The 25,031-nt window shown below is 46.8% G+C and overlaps 1 protein-coding gene across 1 annotated transcript in view; it reads right to left on the reverse strand.

The window, feature by feature from the left end:
• Positions 1 to 504: 504 nt before the first annotated feature.
• Positions 505 to 25,031, reverse strand: part of LOC147701810 (transmembrane protein 11, mitochondrial-like) — a 206,064-nt gene continuing 181,537 nt past the window's right edge. Inside the window, exon 3 of the mRNA XM_086930451.1 lies at positions 505 to 706. Coding sequence (XP_086786577.1) covers positions 696 to 706 — 11 coding nt within the window. The 3' untranslated portion in view covers positions 505 to 695. The remainder of the gene's footprint in view (positions 707 to 25,031) is intronic.

Consider the following 25,031-nt stretch of genomic DNA (forward strand, 5'->3'; position numbering starts at 1 on the left):
CTTCAGACCCTGCCGGAATGCCCAGCTGCACGATAACAATCACCTGCTGAGACCAGGGTGGGGGACATTTGCTGTTGGATATGTGTGGGAACAAGTTGGAAGCAGGGATTCCGGGGATGTAATAAACCACTGTCAGGAATGTGTTACCCTGCAATAAACAGTCAAGATTGTATATAAAAGGCTATGCCACAGAGGTACAGTTAGAGCACCTCGATAAGACATTTCGTTTGTCAGAATTGACGTGTTCTCCTCCGGAGAAATAAACCTGTTCATCGCTTTCCAGATTTCCAGTGCCTGCCTCTTTATTTGATTAAGCTAATAATCGAGTAGATCAGAGGCGATTAACGCCAAAGCAGTGATTGATGATAACTAGAGAAAATCTGCTTTTCTACACTAGCAGTTTAGTAACTATACAAGTAAATAACATTTCCTAGCTACTGTAACAGAAAGTTTCAATTCTATTAAGGACACGGAGAAGAGGATTATGCTGTTCTTTCGTCAGTTTATTTCAATAGCAGCCTTATTTTTTTAACACATCTTGAAAATAAGTTTCCCATGAACCCTAGGGAAACCGAAATGATCAAAGTCAAACCAATCCTCTTGTTGGGTATTCCTCTTAGTCCCTTGTCTCCTTTACTCTCCCTCTTTCTTCAGCGACTTCTGCACGCCAGCCATAGTATCTAATCCTGTTTCGATCATTTGTTTCCTATGAAAAAACCAACAACAATTACTGAAGTGAAATCATCTGTATTCCCAGCATTACACACTGTCCTTCCAACATACATCATGTTCACCCCAAATGTGCAGCACAATGTCATGAACTTCACAATGTCATGAACTTAATACCATGGAAAATGGAGGACTTGCAACAGTCCGACATGTATTCTCCATAAATCTGACATCTCTGATCAGGGGGTGGGATAATCCTCACCTCCGTGTCCTTAATAGAATTTAATTTTTCTGTTACGATAGCTAGGAAATGTTATATTCTATGTCAGGACCAAGTTGAGGATTATGCTGGTTTAAAGCTTACTGACCACCAAGAAAGCCATATTCATCACCGATTAGCAATATAAATGTTTGAACAGAGTCCTATGACCAGTCTGCTGCGAACATGATCTAGCTTGACCCCCCTGGACTTCTGCCTTAGACACCATTGCACCTCAGGGCGAGTGAGCCCCAAAGACACTAGTGTCAATGCCTACCTCCTGCATGACCCAGCATACATATCTAGCAATGGTCAGAGAGGAAACAATCTTGAAAGGCTTTTTCACGGATATAAGCAGCTGGCGCTTTCCCGGGGGATGGGTCTCTGCCGTCATCTCCTCAAAAGCTTTGATGCATCGCACAACACATAACTTGTGATTATTCCCAAAAGAAGGGTAGGACACCACCCTGGAATTTGTCTCTGTTCTCATATGTTTATGGAAAATGACTCTCCCCAGAGTAAAAATACTACCTGTTTTGTGTAGATCCCGGACGCAAAACACCATCTTACAGCAAACAAGACAGAGCAATATAGCTAGCTTACCGGATAACTCCTTCTTCAAGAGATATCTATTGTCTTGCAAAGATAGGAACCAGTTAACGACTGCATTAATGTCTCACAATACAGAGTATCTGGGTTCAGGAGGCCTGCCCAGGTGGACCCCTTTCAATACCTTCCGCACCCTTGGGTATTTGCCCACTGAGGCACCCTCTATGGGACTATGCCCCACCAAAAATAATGGACCTGAAAGCATTTACTGACCTGTAAGCAATGCCTTGCTATGCCAATTTGGAAAGGAAGTGCTGGTTTTGCAGTGTCGGAAACCACAGGATCCACACTCCTTTGCATACACAAACCCAGCCAACTCGACCATATCTCTTTGAGGTGGTGTCTGCCCACACTTTTGAAAGACTGAGCTTGTTCCAAAAGCCGCTGTCCATCATTATTTATAATCCCCATGCCATCAGATTCATGAATCCCTCTAGAAACGATATGTGGGGATTTCACCATGGATCCTGAAGGAGAGCCAGAAACAGAGGTAGATGCTTTGGAGAATCCCAAGAAAGTTCCATCAGAACTGGATACCAGACTTGAGATCTCCAAAAGGGGGTTGTCACAGGAATTCTGCTGGTAAAGCAGAAGTGTGCCTTGGGATGACAGGATGTTGCAATGTAGGGAATGAGTCTCTCAACAACATCAGTATCTGTCGGCCCGCATCCAAGCTAGCTCACAGTGCCTCATCTGAACTCCTACCCATTCCAGAGTAGCAGGTGAATTTGTCAACCTAGAACATGACCCTCAAGTTCCTAAGGGAACAGTGGAAACAGATCATCACCTTTCGTCTTTCACTCATGCATTCCCTTACTAAACAAAAGAAAGACACAAAGAAAGTTTGCAATACATTTATTGACACTATCAGTCTATTATGAAGGAAATGTGCTGCGATCACTAGGGCACATGAAACTAAACAAAGTAATTAGCATTACTATCTGGCTGTTTAAAATAAACATTCCAACCATGGCAAATTATCTATCTGTCTAGGCCTACCCCTACTGTGGGAGTAAAGGGATATATTGGTGATATCTGGTATTGGCAACCAACCCCATACCTGTTTTACAAAGTTAAGAGGTGCACATCATTAGTGTAAACATAAGGCTGCATGTCAGGCTGTGAGGGCGTTCATTCCGGGACCGGTCTTCTTTGCAGGAATGCTCCTCCCTGCCCTCAAAGAGACAAGACACAGTTTATTTGATGAGAACTACTATGTTGGAAAGCTGCAGCCATGCTTTCATCATATACCTAAAACATTAGGAGCTGTTGCTGAAAGGGCAAAAATAACAGTACACCAAGTTGTTATGTATTCTAGGAATCCTGGGCCAAAATGTGCAGACAAACAACATGTACAGTGTATTCCTAAAATAATTTCATGAAAACAAATGTGTTGTATTTGGCTGTGCAAAGCCAAGGCAGCCTAAAACATCTACTTTGTGAAACTAAGGGAGAACGAAAGTGGGCCTAAAAGAGAAATCACTACAGGGTTACTATTACCATGTCTGCCTGCTATCTCCTCAGCTGTGTGGATATCTGTTTAATCATTGAAAAAAGGCACATCCCCTCTGCCCACTCCAGTGCTGAAGGAACGCATCTGTGCCCACTGCCAGAGTGTCCAGACTTCAAACCAAGAATGTGTCCATCTGGTGGTCCAGTCTGGAGTTGAACAGGTCCACTGAGAAAGGAGCCTACAGGCAGGACAGGGCTTGGATTATTTGTGGGTTCAGATTCGACATGCTGGCATCAGTGAAGTGCCTGGAGTGCCAGTCCGCAACCTTGTTCTGGGATTCCGGAAGATATTCTGCCATCAAATAGATCTTGTTGTCAAGGCAGAATTCCCAAAGGTTCCTGGTGAGGTCCAAGAGGAGTTTGAATCAGGTTCCTCTGGGTTGACTGACATGGCGAACCGCTGAGACAATGTGCATCTTCAGAAGCATGCACCATTGGACTTAGTGCAAGAGAAGATGGTGAAGGACTAAGCTAACAGCTCTAGACAGTTTATGTGCACTCTCTGTTCTTGAGATGACCAAAAGCTGCATGTGGATAACTCCTCACAACGGGTCCCCCAGCCCACGCTGTTGGCGTCAGCTTCTATGACTATGTCTGGGTTGGAGTTGAATATAGCTCTCCCATTCCAGGATTCCATACCAACGAATGACCTTCGCATCTCCTCTTTGGTCTCCATCGAGAGCGGGACCACTTCCGAGTATGTTAGACCCTTCCAAGGTGGGATGCCTTCAGGTGTTTTGGCGCTCACTAGTGCAATGATCCTGGGAATATAGCCTATATGGACGAATAGAGGAGACCCATAATTATCGCCAATTGTCAAAGGCAAGTGCTCTCCTTCTTGAGGGTGTTCCGTAATGTCTGCTTGATCTTGGCTATCTTCCTGGAGGTCCATTATGAAGCCTGAGTAGGTCAGCTTTTGGGTTGGCGTCAGATGGGATTTGTCCTTGATTATCACTAAGCCCAACAACTCAGAGAGAGAGATGGTCGTCTGGAGGTGTTCCGCTAGTTTCTGTGGGCATTGATCTGTCAGGAGAATGTTGTTGAGAATGACAATAAGTGGAATCCCCCTGGCTTGCGAGTACTCTATTGCTGGCTCCAGCACCTTGGAGATACACCAGGGCACTGAGAAAAGGCTGAACTCATAGGGCTGTGAATTCGAAGACTTGGTCTTTTCATTTGAATTGGAGGAACCATTGGTGTGGACGATAGATAGGTATGCTTCTTTGAGGTCCAGTTTGGCCAACCAGTCCTGTTGATGAGGCAAGCTGAAGAGGAGAACACCAGCCACTTGTTGAAGGTCTTCAAGTTGATGACAGGACTTTGGCCACCATCCCTTTGCTCCAACAAAAACAGGTTGCTGAGGAACCCGCTGGCTATAGCGATGTTGGAGAGATTGCCCCTTTTTCAATAGGGCTATGACTTCATTGTCTAACAGCTCTGAGTAGCACTCGGAGAACCTGATAGGAATGGGGATGCTGGACTGGCAGACACAGTTTGCTATTCCCATGCGTCAGTAGTGAGTGTGAACCAGTTGTGTGTGAAGAGTTGCAGTCTACCTCCTACTTTTAAAAGGGAAGAAGAGGTTACTCTTATCCTGGGCAGATCCTTGAGCATTGTTCCCCTTAAAATGTCCTATGGATCTTTGTTGGCGTGCCCCCCCCTCTACCCCTTTGGAGGGGAAGAGTCCTGCCATTGCCCTGTCCTGAATCCTTACCCTCTAGTAGGGGTTTGTGAGGCAAATTGGGCAGTCGAGCACCCCCCTGCCACTACCGGCTCTAGCAAAAACCTTTAGAGGTGACAATCGCTTAATGGATGTCTGGATCTTATCTAGAGAGGAAAAGGTAGCGGCAAACTTGCCCAACTCCTTGATGAACAGGTCACCAAAGAGGCAGCCCTGTGTCACTGCCCAGCCTCTGAGGTGACCTTGTCCCCCAGCTTTGGGTCTACCTTGTCAAGGAGAAACCTGCTGTGCTCTGCTGATAACGCGCAGTTGACGTTCCCCAATAGGATTTTGGCTTGCTGAGGCCAACCTGAGATGATGTCTAGGAAACCTGGAATCCGAAGGCCTTAGCTTCCAAAGTGATATCCAGGATTTTGGTTAAGTGCCCTGTTAAGTCCAGGAGCTTATCCTGACAGGAACGCCAGGATCTGTCTTTGCCCTTCTTGGGGTCTCGAATATATTTGGCCAAGAAGGTGTTAGGGTGTATCTTGGGGGTTAGAGACACCTTTCCATTGAGTGAAGGATGGGGGCATTCTACTATTAGGTGGTTGCGTACCTCCTTGTCCAGGGGGTTTCCTGAGGCAGCCCACAACATAAGTCAGCAATTTCTCCCCCAGGACCCACTCCATAGATTGAGGATGGATGGTTTCTATTGAAATAAAGTGAAGAAAGAACACCCTTATCCTTTCCTCCGGTCCTGACATAGAATTTAAAATAAATACATTAAAAAAACAAGAGGCTGGTTTCCCTTAGGTATACAGCCTTGAGTCTTGGGCCTCGCTCTTACTCTTGTTGGAGGATCAGGACTATTGGGTGAGATTGGGGTTTCAGACGGATGTTATCTCAAATACCGCAGCAAGTTGCAATGTATTGCCTACCGGATATGTTAACCGCTTCGTCGGGGCGGACATTCCGCTGCGGTGTGTAAAAAAATGACCTATGCGCAGTTTGAATGGCCCTCTGCCGTCCGATGCACACGCCCCCTGTGACATCGGACGGCCAGGGGCCGTCCGACGCATGGAAAAGGTTAAGTGAATGTATATAGAACTGTTGTTGTAACGGCTGAAGGTCGGCATATAGACATGAAGCAATGTAGATCACAAATTGATAACATTCCAATAACCAAATAAAAAAACACATGGATGACATTGATAAAATAAAACTATATAGTGCATGTGAGTTTGTTTGTGAGGTTCCCACACACTGTGTACATTACTGCCATTAATGTAAAACGAAATAAAAACATCATTTTTTTATTTAAAAGTAATACATATAACTATATATATATGTGTGAACAAGGGCGAGTTAGCCTGAAACACGTAGCTGTTCTCTGTGTGGCTGCAATAAAAACATCTTTGCTGATTCCTGGTGGTCCGTCTCCCTCGTTTGCTGTCGAGGAGGAGCTGACGTTTTCATATATATATATATCCACACATAGCAGGCACTCCAATTGAGGAAACCACAAGGAAACTTTTCAACAGGGTTTACTGGCAGTTTTGCAGGCATGTGACAGTTCAAAGCACCTCTTCAAAAACATATACGCCGGACGCGTTTCGGGACCTTTTCCCTTCCTCTGCGGCGTGTAGGAACCACAGCTGTAAGCACTCAGGGTTGTTGCGCACCTTTATTAGAGCCTGCCTCCCTGGCCTGGGGAAGCGCAATGCCTCATGGAAACCTTGTTGTTTGCGTGCTGTCCGTGTGAGGAGCCAACTCACCGCCTGTTCCCGAGTAGAGGGGAAAGAAACGCTGTAACTTGCCGGACCCGCTCCGCGGGTCCCGCTGCGCCAGGAGCACCCGGGGAGAAGAGGAGAAGACCAACTGACCCCTCCCGCACCGGCAGGGCTGCGAGCAGGCTAGCAGGGACTCCGTTGACCAGAAGTCCCTGCGCGGAACACCTGTGGCCGCTCTCCCTGCCGGACACGCCCCCTGACAGCTCAAAAGCTGTCCAGTGCTTCCAGCCTGTGGGAAACCTTGTTGTTTGCGTGCTGTCCGTGTGAGGAGCCAACTCACCACCTGTTCCCGAGTAGAGGGGAAAGAAACGCTGTAACTTGCCGGACCCGCTCCGCGGGTCCCGCTGCGCCAGGAGCACCCGGGGAGAAGAGGAGAAGACCAACTGACCCCTCCCGCACCGGCAGGGCTGCGAGCAGGCTAGCAGGGACTCCGTTGACCAGGAGTCCCTGCGCGGAACACCTGTGGCCGCTCTCCCTGCCGGACACGACCCCTGCCCTGTCAACACCCTACATAACTGGGCGGGGCTGCCGCTGCGCGGGAGCGACCGGGGCGAAGACCGGGCAAAGAGCGGGCCGTTTGAGGCCGTTCGAGTACGGCAGAGTCCGGCCTAGGCCCACCCCCCCTGGTCGAGTGGAAGGCCATAAGGTAGGGGGCGGTTTCCTCACTAACATCTCCTGTTCCTTGGTGTTGCTAATACAGCCTGACATTATTGTACAACCCTGCCATCTGTATCCCCTGCAATGTCGTTACGGTCAGGCAAAGAATGATCTGTGCAAATCCACACTTCCAAGGGAGTTGTATCCGGTCCCCTTGACGCTTTTATAACACGGGCTACTGGAATCCTGGAGAAGGAAATTGCAATGGTAGAGAAAAGACTCTCAATAGATCTCATCAGTGGCAAGCGATCATCATTGGGGGCTTTAGCTAACTCGACCTCCCCTGTGCCCTCTACCCCACATGCTGCCTTTAACTGCGTCCACATTACTTCTATGGACGCAATCGTCCATTCAGAAAGCATAGGGGCGAGCCCATCAGCTGATATTCTGAAGGAAGAAAGGCACAGTATAGAAGCATCCCAATGCAGCCAGGGGGATGATGATGAGAATGATTCATTGACTAGTGGGGGGCCTGATCCAAGTCAGCTTTCGGGATATCTCCCCATTAACCACTCTAATAATTCTAATCCTGCTGAAACCCCCAACCACCCTGTACCCAACCCTGGTCCCAACACTAAAAAGAGAAAGTTGGACTCTAGATTGTCGGGGGAGAGAGATTTAAAAATTCCTAAAGTAAATGAAGCCCAAGATGATACAAGACAGGAGTCTGAGCTTCTCCCAGACCCTCTAATCCCCTCTGTATTCACCAACATGCTATGGCCTTCCCTCTCGGCCTTGGGCTCCTCAAGTACCTGCCCCATGTGCCTTAATAGTGACGAAGTTTTGTTAGCAAAAATGGAGGCCATGTTTAAAACTTTACTTCTGCCTGTCCTGGAGCGGACAAGGCTCATGACCTCAAAAATAGATAGTATGGAGGCCCTGATTAATTCAAACCATGCGATGCTACAACCATTACTTGGCACAAACCACACAGGTGCCAGTAAAACACCAACAACGACTAAGGCCCCTGGTAACAACAATATGGCAAGGGGTAAACCACTTCCTAATAAAGCACCAGGGCCGAACACTACCACGCTTAAAGGGGGAGAAAAATCTAACACAACATCTTCTAAACCAGGCACTAGCACCCATGTCCAGGCACCTAAGCCGTATTCAAAAACTCTGGACGAACAAAATACTGGTGGGCGTCAATCCATGGGACCTCCCCCACAACCTTCCTCAAACCCTGCCCCCCTTAGCACGCAAAGAGACCAACGTACTGCCCCCACTAACTACAGGGAGGGAGGACGCAAAAGACCAACTACCCCTCGTGTTGATTTACCACCTGGAGCAGCTCAACACACGATTGTCCTGACAGGTGTAGCACCGCTAAAACCAGGTACCAGGGAGTCTTATGGGGACCTTCGTAATAAAGTCATTTTATGGCTAAATAAAAATCGCCCGTTACCCCCCTCCACTCCCACGGAGATACTATTCGTGAGGAGAGTAGAATGGGTGGGACACGGGGCCAAAGACTTGGAGGGAGATTGCATCTTAATCTCGTTCAAAGATATGTGGGTGGTAGATGCCATCCGACGAGAACCGAGGTTTGCAAGACAGGGGGATGTACAAACATTAGCCTTATCCTATTTTTACCCACATAGGCAAATACCCCCCCAATCCTACCCCTTATTTCGTCAGGTCCCAGCAGTAAGACACCCCCTGGCATTAACCCCTCTCGACTGCCAGCGTCCCTTTCTCTTTAATCACTTTGGTCCCCTCTCTGGCCTTGAGGCTATCGATTGACTCAACGATCCATCCAGTGAGCCTTTCCCTGTTAAAGCAGTAGCCCAAGAGCCCATTGGGCATAGCATGGTGAGTCCATACCAACCCAGTAATCTAGTAGATGAGGTTGGAGGTCCAGTTCCTTTGCTACTTAATCCACCTCCCAACATAGTTGTTCAAGAGATCCCGATCAAGGATAATTCCATAGTTCCAATAGACCATGTTAGGCACATAGAGGTTAAAGATGATAAAGGGCGTTCAAAGGGAGTTACACAGCCCTTACCTTTGCAACCTCCCTCCATGGTCCACTCGAATGACAATTTGAAAATTTTGAAAATTTTGTCCTGGAACATAGCGGGTATTAAGGCCCGCCTTGCCTCTACTGATTGGTCGAACTTTGTGGACAACTATGACATCATTCTGCTGCAGGAAACCTGGGCAACTGAGCCTGTCTACAAGTTGGGTTACATTAACTTTTTTAAACCTGCAATTAAAGGGGGTAAAGGGCGGGCTTCAGGTGGCCTGACGATCTGGGTGAAACAGTCTCTGGGGTTCCATCCAATCGAACTCCCTGCTGAGCATCCTGATCTCCTCCAAATCAAACTAAGCAAAGGGAATGTGAACATTCTTAATATCTATGCTAGAGGTCTGCCCGGTGGTCGAAGTCCGCCCTTGTTGAACTTAATCGACCATATAACTTCGGAAATGGACAGCGGAAATGTTACTATTCTTGCTGGTGACCTAAATTGCACCATAGAACCACTGTTTGACATGGGAGACACCTGGAGCATGGCTGAGGACTCTGCTTGGGGCATCCCCGACTTAAAAGTGGCAAAGAGGGCAAAAGCAACAGAGGCAGCAGTGTCTTGGATGGCATTCTGCCTAAAAAAGGGCTTTCGTGCATGTAATGGCCGCTCTACTTCGGACATCAAAGCAAATTGTACTTTTGATAATGGGCAGAGGCAGAGCCGCATTGATTATATCTTGTTGAACATGGAACATTGGCAGTTACTAATTGACATGGCAGTACTACAGATGGCAATCTGAGGGCTCTGAAAAGTGTCTGCAGACGTGCAGAGAGAGACTGGAGGAAGAGGTATGACAGCAGCAAAAAAACCCTGTATATGGCTGCGGTCAAGTCCTATCACCGCGCGGTTTGTAGAACCCGGGCTGAATACTACGCTCTGGAGTTTCGCAACAGTGGGAATCCTGTTAAAACCATCTTCAAGGCCCTTAAAGACCTTGTGGCAAGGAAGCCGGCCGGTAACTCCATCAGCTCCAATACTCACTGTGAAGCGCTGGCGGCTTTCTTCCTGGAGAAGGTCCAGACCATATATAGGGCCTTCCCCTCCTCCACTGTACAAACCAGTATGGGGCCACCTATCCTGCCGGATCAGGTGGTGCTAGACTCTCTCCCCTCTCTTACTTTGGAGTCTTACACGGCCTTGGCTCTCCGAGTTAAGTCTGGGTCGCCGGACGACCCGCTCAAGCCACCAATGTTCAGAGACCAGTTCTTTGCTCGCCCGGTTTGCGACTTAATCAACACGTCGCTATCATCAGGCCAGGTGCCTTTGAAATGGAAGCATGCGGTAGTAATGCCCATTTTGAAAAAACCATCTCTCGACCCCACAAAATCGGAGAACTACCGCCCGATTTCGCTTCTCCCGTGGCCAGCCAAACTCGCGGAGGCGCATGTTAACACCGCCCTCACTGGTCATCTGTCGCGTGCCAACATTCTGGACGACACCCAGAATGGTTTTCGGGCTGGCCACAGTATGGAGACAGCACTGCTATCTATGGTCGAGCACCTGCGGGTAGTTCTGGATGCAGGTCAAACGGCGGCGCTTGTTTTGTTAGACCTAAGCGCCGCCTTTGACACGGTCTCCCATGATATTCTCCTGCATCGTCTTGAGGAGATCGGGGTGATCGGCACTGCACACCAGTGGTTCCGTTCGTTTCTCAGGGATCGTTCCTTCTGTGTGGCGTCCCCGCCCTACCAGTCCAAATGTCATCCTCTGCCTCTCGGGGTCCCACAGGGTTCCTCCCTGAGTCCCACGTTGTTTAACATCTACGTGAGGCCGCTGGCTGAGGTTGTGAAGCTCTGTGGTATGACCATGGTGTCGTACGCAGATGACACCCAGCTAGCGGTCACGATCAGTGGGGACTCTGGGGTGGATGCCCCAAGATTCAGAGAAGGACTCAGGGCGGTGGCTGGTTGGATGACGTCCAGCTGTCTCCAACTAAATGCCAAAAAAACGGAGGTGATGATCTTTGGTAAGCGGACGGACCTATGGGGAGATACTTGGTGGCCCTCTGAGCTGGGGCCGACCCCCGCCCCGGTTGCGGAGATTAAAAATCTTGGTGTCTGGCTGGACCCTTCCCTCAACTTCGTTGGCCACACCAAAAGGACGGCGGCGAGCTGCTTCGGCATCCTGCGCAATTTGCGCCCGGCTCTTAAATACTTCGATGCCGCAACTCGTCAATTGGTGGTGCAAGCAACGGTTTTGGCTCGATTGGACTATGCCAGCTCCCTTTTTATAGGATTAAACCAGGCCGAGTTAACCCGTCTCCAAAGAGTGCAAAACGCTGCGGCCAGAGCGATCGTAGGTCTTCCTAGGTTTTGCTCGGCCGGTCCATCTCTGCGAGCCTTGCACTGGTTACCCGTTAGGCAGCGGATTCACTTTAAAGTTTTGTGCCTTTCTTTCAAGATTCTGAAGGGCCTATCGCCTCCCTTACTGCACCAACTTTTGCGCCCGTATATCCCGGGCCGCATTCTGCGCTCGCTGGACCAAGAACTAGCGGTAGCCCCTCGGTTTAAACTCAGCCGGGTGGGGGGTCGCTCTTTTAAGGTGCGGGCAGCCGCACTCGGGAACGCTCTCCCTTTGAAACTTCGGACCCTTGGGGACCTGCTTTCCTTCCGCAAGGCCGCAAAAACCCATTTATTTTCTGAACCTTATTAATTCCTTCACTCCCCAATTTCTTTTTTTTTTTATTTAAATTTTTGAAAACCTTTATTGTGCACAAAAACAGTACAAATACGGGCCCACAACCATCCGGCCGGCCACGAACTCTCATGTAGCACTAGTGCATGCAATACGGCGACAAGGTAATGCGGCATGGCAATGGTTACGGTGCAAGAACAGATTGGAAAGCGCCGCGATACCCAGGCACAGGAGCAATGTAGGTTAATTTTAAATTTTGTGCGATTATTAAGATCAGGTCATGTTACTCCGTACTTAAACAACGAAAAGAAGAAGAGCAAGGTCCATGTAGGCGGGACTTGACAAGAAACATCAGTACCAGGCAGTTCAATTCACAACATGCAAGTCCCGACCAGAGGATGGCCACAAAATAGTCAGTCCACAAGAAGCTGCCTCAACAACCCATCTGCATATGCACCGCCACCCATCCCCCAGTATGCCTAGCACGGGCCAAAGAAAGAAGGGAAAAATTATAAAAGAACAAAGAAAGGCACCATAGAAAAAAACTCGAACTAAAAGTTAACCCCCCACCCTACACACATGCAGAGGCTATGGCCTGCCCCCCCCCCCCCCCCCTAGCAGAGTGTCTGTCGCCCCATAAACCCGAAATATAGCGAGAGAAGAGAAAAGAGGAAGAAGAGAAAGCAAAAGAGAAAGTAAAAGTAAAAGAGTATAATCCAATGACATAGGGAGTAGGAACAGAAATCCGTCCCTGAACTCCCACAAGAGAAGATCCGGGAGGAGGGTCAATTAAACATACATGCGAACTCCGCCGGCCCAATAAGCATTCCCCGCCCCAATAGCAACATCAGGTAGAGCAACAGTAAGCAATCAATTGGGGAGAGTCAATGCACAGTCCGTGACAAAACAGGCCAAATTCGCGGTCCACCCTACCTCCACCCACCCGCCCGGGTGCTAAACAAAGAAAGTCTCCTAGCCCTGGCCAGATCTGGGACTCAGTCTCTCACCCCCTCCGCTCGGTAGTCCAGTGTAGTGCAGGAGAACGAGAGAAAATGGCCGCTCGGGGGAGGGAGGAGGTGTATAGACGAAGAAAGAATGGCGTCCGGTCCCAGGAAAGGAATCCCCCTCGGTCTCAGTCCTCTCTGGCATAGTCCAGCCGTTAAAGTCACAAAGCAAAGCAATCAGAATCCAAAACAAGTATGCTGGTAATGAAACAGGAGGGCGAAACGCTGGTAGCCAAATCCTCGTCATCTCGAATAGTTGCACACAGTCAAGCATGGAGCAAGGGGGAAACACTGTATCGGTGACTGTACTATTAGGTGGCAACAATCCGCTACCAGCCACAGCGATGGTTACTGTATCATCCACTGCGTCTCTTCGAGACAATGTTGCGGTGGTAGGCTGCAACAACTCCTGTCCGGAATTTTGTAGGAGACAGTTCCCCTGCTCCTGGCTGGAAGCTTGGGCGCAAACATCGAGTCGTGCCCCCAGCGCGCTATAGCTACTCTTCATCGCCGATCTCAACTCACCCAGGGTTGCCAACACGTCTGCAAGGGTGAATTCAGGCTGTAGAGTCCCCATTTTTGCAATCCCGTGGGAAGATTATGCTCCGACCCCTTTCGCGCCGGGGAGCTCGCTGCTTCGTAAGGAGGATGCGTAGATTTCCTTTCAGTGGCAAGCCGCCGGCATCGCCATCTTGTCTTCTACCCAACGCTATAGTGCGGGGGGAGACGGGGGGAAGTAGCGGGACGCGATCAGGCAGCTATCAGCAATCCCCAGGCTAGCGATATTCCGCCCGATTCAAAATACTGCTTGAAGGCCGACAGTTGCGTGGTGAGGCACACAGAGCCGGGTAGGGCTCGCCGTCATCGGCCAGAGGGACGTGTGGAACGGAGCAAGAGCATGGCGGCCAAGAACAAAGGACCCGCTGGTCAGGCGCCTCTGCCCTCCGTCACCGTTTAGTCCAGGGAGTGCACAATGGTCTCTGTCGGCAGGCAGCGCTCAGGTCGTGTCCCCACAAGGAAGCGCCGTCCAGTCGCACCACCCCCGCAGCAGATCAACTGTGGAAGGGGACGTGAGGTCCGCAGAGCGTTGCGGAGCAAGCTGGGTCCCGGGCCAGGGCGCGTCTGTCCGCAGCTTCGGAATCCGGGCGGGTGGAGAGGCCGGCGGAACACCGGTAGCATCAGCTCCGTTACCCGCACCTTTCGGGATAAAAACTGGTGAGCAAAGCAATCAGGATCGTGGTGCGGGATTCCGGGGCCGGCGGAGCCGAAGGCTGCACGTCCGCTCAGGTCGCCATCTTGGCTCCTCCCCCCCTCCCCAATTTCTTAATAACTGTTTCTGTTCCCCTGTTGTGTTGTGTTCGCCACCTTGTCGGTGCGCCGGGACGCTCCTTCGCTGGAGCAGCCGTGCGCAATACAAATTGCATTAACATAACATAACATAACATACTAAAGCGTCCGGAAAGCGACCACAACCCGCTGTCATTGTCATTAGAGATACCAGGTCTAAAGAGACAGGAGGAGCCCACCGCCACCTACACTGGGGACGCCCTACTTACTAACGATAGGAGGAGATTGAAATGGTCCCGGGTCATGGAGGATAAGTGTCTATGGGACAATATTAATACTGTGGCAAAAAATGCGCTTAATGAAATGTCGCATATTGACTTGTTGGGGGCGGATTCCAGTTTGGCTAAAAATGTGATGGGACTACATATTAAATGTTTTGATCAGTTGAAATCCCTGCTCTCCCTCCCGTGCCGAAATGCTCCTACTAAAACAAATCCTTTGCCCCAGAAATGGTACAATAGGAAATGTAGGGAGGCACATACAGCTCTCATCTCGGCCATTAAAACACGGGACATGGCCGCAGTGAAGGCTGCAAGGCTCAATTACAGGAAAACTCTTAGAGAAGCTAAACGGGATTGGGAAGATAAGTTCTGGTCAGATCTTCTGGAGGCATCTTCCTCTAACAATCAAAAAAGGTTTTGGGACTTAGTTAAATGGGGGAAAAACTCGGACTCTTCTACTCCGGGAAACAACGTGCCCCTTGAGGATTGGGTATCATTTTACTCTGCCCAATTCAGAGCCGATGACCCCGAAGCTATGAATCCCCCTCGCAATACACTCTCGAAGACCCCCAAGGGGAAAAATTAACCTTCACAGTTGCTGAGGCCGAGCTGGCCCTGGCCTTGACTCTCCGAGGGAAAGCTCCTGGCATGGATCTGATCCCGGCGGACTTATTTAAATCGAATCCCGCCTTGTGGCTCCCGTACATAACTATGATAGCCAACACCCTAGCCTATGGAGCCACAGTCCCGAAATCATGGAAGGGAGCTGAAATAGTCCCGATCTATAAAAAGGGTGATAAGTCCATCCCAGGAAATTACCGCCCTATCAGTTTGATCGATTCGATCCAAAAGATAATAGCACGTATGGTCTTGGGACGGGTCCAGGGATGGATTGAAACAGAGGGCATCCTATCTCCCATGCAGGCGGGCTTCAGATCGGGAATGAGCACCATAGATCAGGTGTTTAGACTTTGCCTGATCTATTGGAAGGTGGTCTGGCTCGGCGGTGGTATCATCTTTGCTGCATTCATTGATCTGAAGTCCGCCTTCCATCTGGTGCCAAGGGATAAATTGTGGGGTGTGCTGAAAAACTTGGGGTTCCCATTAGAACTGCTAGACCTCATTGTTAGACTCCACGAGGACAACTATGCGAGGGTAAGGTGGGGTGGCCAGGGACAAGTGACGGAGACATTCCCCGTAACTCGAGGTGTCCGTCAGGGCTGTGTCCTGGCCCCAACACTCTTCCTCCTCTTTATTGATCAAGTTGTCAAATTCTTCATGGACACCCCCACTGATGCCCCAATGTTGGCTGGGATGAGATTTCCACTTCTCATCTTCGCGGATGACACTTTAATCCTCTCAAAAACACGAAGCGGACTCCAATGGGCCCTGGAACGCTTTGAGGAGTACTGTGCCATCAACAACTTGGTGGTAAATGTGGGGAAAACGAAGTTCATGGTTTTTACTAAAAATTATCCAGTTCGGAGCTCCGTGAGGTTGAATGGGGTAAACCTCGAGCAGGTCGATACCATGACCTACTTAGGGGTTACCCTTGATAGCCGTTTGAGATGGAAGGATCAAGTTAACATTCAACATCTTAAACTTGCAAGGCTGACTGGTTGCCTTATTAAAGAGCAAAAGGAATCAACTACAAAGCGGGTCCTACCGGCCCTTAAAATCTATGATGTCAAAATCTCTACCGACATTTTATATGGCGCGGATCTTTGGGGCCATATGGACTTGCTTAACTTGTTTAAAATCCAATGTAGATTCCTCCGCAACTTGGTAGGGCTACCTCAGTCGACCCCTTCGATCCCCCTCTGCCTAGACCTTGGTTCCCCTCCGATCAACGAGATGGCTAGATTTAGGCTGGTGGCCCTATGGAGACGTATATGGACGTCCCCAGATCTATCGCTATTCGCAAGAGAACTGGCCGAAGTTAGGTCCATCACTGGTTCGGGGAAAATCCCATGGCTTTCTGCTGTCAAAACTATCCTTACTGATATGGGCTTAGAACATCTTTGGTCATCCCCCCAATCCAATGTCTTTCCCTCTAAAGATGAGTTCAAATCCCTGTATTGGGCCACGACTCGCCTAAAAAGAGTCCTACTTTCTAATAAAAATAGCCTCACAGGCAGGTTCCTAACATTTAAACTTGACCTATCACGAGAGCCCTACTGGGATATAATAACCAGACCGCTAGACAAAAAACTGTACCATCAGTTTAGAGTGGGTTCTTTGCCTTTGAACCCATTCTCAAACAAATGGTCTACAGGGTCATCGCCCAACTGTACATGTTGTCCAGGTCATATTGAATCTGAAGGACATTTTCTTTTTGCTTGCCCTAGATATGCTGCACCTCGGAAAAAATGGTTAAAACCCCTTTTTCAAAAATTACCATTCAAAACATCTATGGAAGCAATTTGGGTGCTTAGGACCAATACCTCCGAACTCTTTGTCGTAAGCCTGGCAAAATATCTGGTTTGGGCTTGGCTCCTAAGGCTGAAAAATAAGAAATAAAACATGCCATAGTTCACAGGCCAACTAAAAATGGCTCGCAATCTGTCATAACCTGTTTGATTATGTATCAGTTAAAAGATTTGTGATTATAATTAGCTTTTCCATCTGCATTCCTTGTAAACCGGCCAAGAAAGGGCCCACTGATAATGAATACGAACATATTTCATTGTTTCATAAATTATTCAGGTTCTTCATTACTTGACATTTAATTCTCTTTTACCTATTTGTTTTAAATGCCCTTTTGTGTTTGCTTTTTGATTGTTGCTTATTTTTCTATTTCTGTACAGTTTTCTTTCTTCTTGTTGTTTTTGTTTAAATTCATTGAATTAGTCAAATTTCCTCTGTATTTTAATGTGTCTTTTATGATTTGTTAAAAATCGAAATAAAGACTTGAAACCTGAACCTGCCTCATGGATATCGTAGTCCGCCCCTCGAGTGCCAGCTCATGAAATAGTCCAAAATTATTTCCCCAGTGGGTAGAGACGATGTTCAATGACTTCACATGCCGCGCTTACACTGCCATCCTGGTAAGCGGGCATCGTCCTGCAACGAGTGTCAGCTCACTTTCCTTTCCTGTAAACTTCCAAGCCCCAAACGGCATCAGGACAGGAGCCGCTGAGTAAGCGACGGGCTTTACCTCGCGACCGTAGCTGGCCGCTAAAATCCACATGTAGCAGGCACTCCAATTGAGGAAACCACAAGGAAACTTTTCAACAGGGTTTACTGGCAGTTTTGCAGGCATGTGACAGTTCAAAGCACCTCTTCAAACACATATACGCCGGACGCGTTTCGGGACCTTTTCCCTTCCTCTGCGGCGTGTAGGAACCACAGCTGTAAGCACTCAGGGTTGTTGTGCACCTTTATTAGAGCCTGCCTCCCTGGCCTGGCGAAGCGCAATGCCTCATGGATATCGTAGTCCGCCCCTCGAGTGCCAGCTCATGAAATAGTCCAAAATTATTTCCCCAGTGGGTAGAGACGATGTTCAATGACTTCACATGCCGCGCTTACACTGCCATCCTGGTAAGCGGGCATCGTCCTGCAACGAGTGTCAGCTCACTTTCCTTTCCTGTAAACTTCCAAGCCCCAAACGGCATCAGGACAGGAGCCGCTGAGTAAGCGACGGGCTTTACCTCGCGACCGTAGCTGGCCGCTAAAATCCACACGTAGCAGGCAATCCAATTGAGGAAACCACAAGGAAACTTTTCAACAGGGTTTACTGGCAGTTTTGCAGGCATGTGACAGTTCAAAGCACCTCTTCAAACACATATACGTATATAACGTTTGTTGCGCACTCGTTGCAGGACGATGCCCGCTTACCAGGATGGCAGTGTAAGCGCGGCATGTGAAGTCATTGAACATCGTCTCTACCCACTGGGGAAATAATTTTGGACTATTTCATGAGCTGGACAACTACATCAAGATTCTAAATCAATCTTACTCCAGTTTGCCACATACTATCAAAAGCTATACACGCCTGAAACGACCCCAACAGGAGATAATATAAAAGCTTATCTGACAGAAAATGTTGTACAGAATATAGAGGATGAGCAAGCTGATCACTTAGAAGCAGATATAACAGCAAGAGAAATTCAGGCAGCTATTCATTCTCTAGCACTGGGAAAAGCTGTAGGCGAAGACGCAATCCCCTTAGAACTTTACAAAAAATGCATGGAAGAACTAACTCCTCTCCTATTAATGGTCATCAAGGCTATTGGCAAAGGAGAACAAGCTCCAAAATCTTGGAACTATACTCAAATTATATTTTTTCTTAAAAAGGGCAAACCCCCACAAGAGAGAGGGTCTTATAGACCAATATCATTAATTAATGCCGATGCAAAGATATTTGCAAAAATACTAGCAACAAGGCTTGCGTCACTAATGTCACAGATGGTTTCACCATTTCAACACGGGTTTATCCCTAAACGGGATACTACTGCTCACATTAATACTGCTATAGTAGCATTTGACGTTGCTAGGACGTGTCCCACCCCACTCGGTATGATCCTTTTAGATGCAGAAAAGGCATTTGATTGCGTGGAGTGGGACTTCCTTTGGGCAGCTTTGGCTGCATTCGGCATAAAAGGTCAGTACTTGAAATGGGTTAAATCCCTGTATGATCAACCAAGGGGTAAGGTATGTTATTCAGGACTTTGTTCACCTACTTTTCCAATCGAACGTGGTACACGACAGGGGTGTCCTCTATCTCCTTTGTTATTTGCTTTAGCAATAGAACCTTTCTTGATTGCACTGCATAAGCAAGAGAGGATTATACCGTTTAAAAATGGCCTTAATGTACTAAAAATAACTGCTTATGCAGATGATGTAGCGGTTTTCTCTACAAATGTCCCTGATGCGATACTAGGTATAGGTACCGAAGCAGATAAATATGGTTTGGTATCAGGGTATCGGTTAAATATCAGCAAAACGCAAGTAATTATAAACTCTCCTCCACTCACACCAATAGTTGGAGTATGTAATGTGGCAACATACCTCGGGGTAAAAATCTCTTCTAATCCTGAATCAATAATAGCACTTAACTACGAACCCCTATTAAAAGAAACTTCTCTTCTCCTTAAGAAATGGCATAAACTTCCGCTGGGGATTTTGGGGCGAATTAACTTAATTAAAATGAAGATCTTGCCTAGATTTTTATATCTTTTTCGGTCTATACCTTTAAGAGTGTGTAATACATATTTTAGCAGACTTGAGGGTATCATTAGCAGCTTCATATGGGGATATAAGAAAGCACGACGGGCTTTATCTTTGCTTAAACTCCTCTATGATCAAGGTGGACTTGGGTTACCAGACTTTAAATTGTATTATTGGTCTGCTTTTCTAACTCGTTTTCGCAGCTTGCTTATCCCTTACAAATGTCTTTATTTTCATAGATTTATATTAGGGGGGGAGGCTATTATGTTTTTATATAGACTTAATGACCCTAACTACTTTAAACGAGTACGGTTTAAGACGATTCGAGACACGGTTAATATTTGGCGATCTATTCTTAATAGGAATAATATCTCCTTATTTCATGCCAAAACGCCCCTCTGGTATTATCCAGGTTTGCCAGGAGCGTTTCATGATTCAGCTAGCACTATGTTTTCGGATGATGGCATAAGTAATCTTGGAGACCTGTATGACCATATTGGATTTTCTACTTTTGAAAAGCTAAAGATGACGCATAATCTACCAAAAGGGGCTTGGTTTAAATACAATCAGATCAAGGATTATATTATTCGTAGAATAGGCCTTGATAGCATAGCTGAATCCGAAATCTGGAGTTGTATGTATAGAGATTCTGACAAAGCACTAATCAGCTATGGTTACAAGACTTTTGCTGTCTTACACAAGGATGATATCAGTAAGGTGGCAGAAAAGTGGAGTACAAAGTTAGAAGTGAATGTAACCCCCGATATGATAACCTCCTCACTGAACAGTCTAAATAATGCAGTTCAATCGTCAAGTTTGAAACTACAGCTGTTTAGAACTTTGTTTCAATTGTACTATTCTCCAGACAGGATTCTAAAATGGGCTTGCAATAATGATTTGAGTGATCGTACAAAATGTCCTAAATGTGCACTCAAAGGGGCAGATATTGTTCATATGTTTTTTTCATGCCCTGAGTTATCCATTTTTTGGAAGGATGTAGTTGGTGTTATTTCAGCCAAAATGGCTAGGCCAATTGTACTCACGCAACTTGATATTATGATCGGGGTTGCTGGGGAAAATAACAGATCTCGGGACTTGATGAATATACTTATGACATGTGCCAGATTAGCTATTGCCAGGGTTTGGATTCAAAGTCATCCCCCCACAGTTATGGAATGGTGGCTTTTGGTTAAAGACATTTATAATATGGAAAGCTCTTTGGCGGTAACTAAGAGACAGGAGAAAAAACGAAAAGTAGAAAAAATTTGGGGATTAATTATGTCTTAATGTTTTAACTGAAACATTGATTTTTAGTACTGTTTTGATTGATGCCTTATCTCACATGATTTGTCTGATATCCTTACTATTCCGAACTTTTTTTGAGTTATTTGTATCTGATGTTACTCATGATGCTAATAAAAAATATTTAAAAAAAAAAAGAGATATGTGTGAAAAATGAGAGGGAAACAGGGCCATTTTGTGGTTGCAGTGTCTGAGGTACATTTCAGAGATTCTGCTTAGGAATATCTGGTGTGTGATTGACAATGTTCGAAATCTTCAAAAGCATATTTAAAGGTGAGTTATTAATTTGTAAGGGGATTTATGTTGTGCAGTGTAAGTTAATAATAAAATTGTGTTCTAATGTGGATGTTACTCACTTTCTCTTTCTTTCACTCTGTCTCACTGCCTTCCTTTCTCGCCACCACTGTTGTTTTTTCTTCCTCTTTCTTTCTATAAATTCTTCCATGTTTCTCTCCCTGTCTCCCTTTCTCTCACTCATTCTAAATGCTTCACTCCTTCTCAGTTGCTTTCTCTCCCTTTCTCTCATTGTGTCTAACTGTCACTGCCCTTCATTCACCGTCACTCCCCTTCGCCCACTCCACTTCCTTCTGTCTGTATTTCTCACCCTTTCACTCCCCCTCGCTCTCCTTCGCCTTCTCTCACTCCCATTTTCTAATTCCCTCCATCCCCTCACTCCACTTCTCTCTCCCTCACTCTACATCTCTCACTTTCTCTTACCCCCCTTTTCTCAACCTCATACCCCTTCTCTCACCATCACTCCAGTCCTCTTACTTTCACTCCCTTTACCCTGCTCTACTACTCCCTCTCCATCTTTTACTTTCCTTCCCTGTCTCCGTCACCTGCTCACCTTTTCTTACTTCCCCTCCCTTACTCTTTTTCTCCCCTTACCTCACTCCCCTACCCTTAGTCCCCTTGTTTCAGTCACTCTTTGACTCCCCTTTCCTCACTCACCATACTACCCTTTCCTCACTCATTTCATCAGTCCCTTCCTCCCCTACACTCAGTCATTTCAGTCATTCATTTATACTCTACACATCGATTCCAAAAAAGTACGACACAGTATATAAGAGATATAGCTCTTCTTGGAGAAGTGAAGTGAGTTCTGAAAAGAACAGTTTTTTTTGTCTTTTTTCATTTGTATTTTTTTGTAGTTTTTTAACAGTTTTATATTTTTTTGTATTTTTTTAAAAAAGTAAACAGGCAACAAAAAATTGTTCAACTGGAACAAAAATAATAAATGAAAAAAATTAACTGCGGCGGCATATGTGCTGAGAGATCCTAAGATCAATTAAGTTCACACTCTGTTCACCGTAACATAACATCTCTTTGCATTGATTGCATAAAATATGCACCTTTGAAAAATTTGGCTGAATGTCCAGCATTGTTGATGATGGGGATGGTGTTGCCGAAGGTGTGCTGGCCGCAGCAGGTGGAAGATCGCTGGCCAGGGCTTTAGTAGAGGCTCGTGCAAAATTATGTGGGTGCACGTTCCTCACGTGTCGTATCATAGTATAGATACTGAATGAGTACTTCTTCTTAAGATCTCCCCTTGATAAGACACTCCCACAGATCGTACATTTCACCTTAGGAGCATTAACTTTTTTTTGCCCCTCAGGAAATGTAAAAAATTGCCAGATGAAGGAATCTTTGACTTTCCTGGCACGTGGCTCCTCTTGTACCACGACAATATCTGAATCAGATGAGCTCTGTTGTTGTTGTTCTGCCATTTTAGTGATAATTCAAAGCTGGAACAAAGCAGAGGTCCTTCTTTCAGTAAACCAAAAGAGATAGTGAGGGAAGTGGGTGGGGTTTTTGAAGATTCTGGAACGATGCGCGACCGTCGCATAAAAATGGCGTTTTACCCGATTTTCATAAAAGTTTCAAAACATGAAAAGGAGGCAAGGAAGAGACTCCCTGACCCCCTAGTCCTTCTCAGGGGGTCCCTTAAGAACCAAGACGGGCAAAAAAAACAATTTTATTTTTCAAAAAACTCGCGAGGTGCGCGCACGGTGGACGCACCCTCGAGGCACAAGTCACTCAAAAACAGTAGTGCAGAACGTGAAAATGAGGCAGGTTACAGACTCCCTGACACCCTAGGCCTTCTCAGAGGGTCCCTGCAGAACCCAGACGGGCAAAAAAACCCTTTTTTTTTAAAAAAAACTCGCAAGGTGCGCGCACCCTCGAGGCACAAGTCACTCAAAAACAATAGTGGAGAACGTGAAAATGAGGCAGGTTAGAGACTCCCTGACCTCCTAGGCCTTGCCAGGATGTCCCTGAAGGACCCCAAAGGGCAATAAAACCCATTTTCTTTCTTCATTTGCGAGGTGCGAGCAAGGTGCGCGCACGTTTGAAGAAAAAAAAACTATGTTTTTTTCAGTGAATATATATATATATTTATATTAAATCCAATGACCTCCTCAACCTCCTTTCGGCGATGAAGAGACACACGAACACCGCTTCCTGTGATTCCAAGTTAGTTTTTATTAATCATTTTTGTATGCAGTGCTCCCGCAACCTGTCATAACGTGTTTCGGCCAGCCAAGCTGGCCTTTATCACATGTTATATACATATATATACATATATTTATATATATATATATATATATAACTCACGTCCTACTCCTGAAGCGTCATGTGACCAAGCTCCGTCCGCAGAGCGAAACGCGTCAGGGAGGGCACTTGCTCTTGCACTTCTGCATAATAAAATGCACTGCTGACACTGGATCGTTGTGCTGGCTGGATGATTTAACATCGTAACGATTGCTTTCCGAGGGTTATGAGGTCTACGCCCTTTTGAACCGCTACCAGGAGCGGTTGGGATCTTGCTTGTCTATCCATACACCGGGATTGGTTTGCTTCTGGTTTCGTGCACCCGCCCATTGTTTTGAGGCACGGCGTTTGGCAATCCGACTACGCTCTTCGGCGTTGTGCAATTGAACTGTTCAAGTACTTTTTGCCGTGCCCCCTGCAACTCAAGGACTGGGGCATTTGTTGACGTGCTAACGGTGACCGAACCCGGTGAGGAGCTTCGCAGCTGGAGAGGTCGGCTGACTTCTTTCGGCATCAGGAGGCCGAAACCGGTAAGGCACCGAAGGTGCGTCTATGCCCTTTCATTTCTGAGTTTAGCGGGTTTTGGGCTTTATTCCTCATAACATCCGTACTAATTACAGCCAAATCAGCAGCTTTGCGGTATACATTAAGACCGCCTATTACATCTGCAAAACATGTTTTCCAACGATGCGTTAAGGAGTAGGGAGACGGCGGCGGAGGCTCTTTATGGAAACCTGCCTATTGTAACGCCAGAGACTACTCAGGAAAATCGTACCGCTAATACCAACAGCAGTACAAGGGAACTTTTAAAGACTCTTGAGAAACTACTCCGCAGTGAGTTATCCAAGTGGTGGGAGAAAAAAATCTTTAGAAAAATACATTGAGGCTAATTGTGTACCTCAGGGCTTACGAGTTATGATTGTTCCCACATATGAAAATCCGGACCCCAAAATGCTTCAGGAATGGGCAGAAAACAACTTACAATCATCAAGAAATATGTTGCTGATTTTGATTAAATATGCCCACACAGACAGGGAAGCATTATTAATTGAAATAGATAAGGTAAATGCTCTGCTAGAAGCATCAGGTGAAACTGAGTTGATAGTGAACACCCGGAAGGAAATTGATCAACGCTTGGCGAAACTGGAACAAACTATCCAAGAGCGCAAAATTCATAAATTTGCGAGAGATAAGCAAGACTATGCTACAGGGCGTATTTTCCCGTTTTCCCGTAAGTACGACTCATACAAAAGGAAAGCAATGTCTCTCCAGCATAAACCAAGTGGTTCTTCTGAATCAACTGTTCAAACTGCTGCTGCTGGTACAACCAATGATGACAACTTATCAGTAGCTTCTTTCACCAGCTCTGAGGAGAGTACACCCTCTGGAGATGGAGGGGCTCCTGATCTTGCAACTTTTTCAGTAGTTGACGAATTGAATTTTGTCAGCGAGGACCGGAGATATTCTCTGCGCTCACAGAACAATCCTCCACAAGCAGGCAAAGTGGCAGCCAAAAACGTTGGCGCAGGAAACGAATTGCCAAAAAGAGGTGGAGGGCGGGGCAGAACACGCAGGAATTGGAACAAGTAACGAGTGTACAAGACAATACAGTAAT

The sequence above is a fragment of the Lissotriton vulgaris genome, chromosome 7 (genome assembly GCF_964263255.1).
Source record: "Lissotriton vulgaris chromosome 7, aLisVul1.2, whole genome shotgun sequence".
Lineage (NCBI taxonomy): Eukaryota > Metazoa > Chordata > Amphibia > Caudata > Salamandridae > Lissotriton > Lissotriton vulgaris.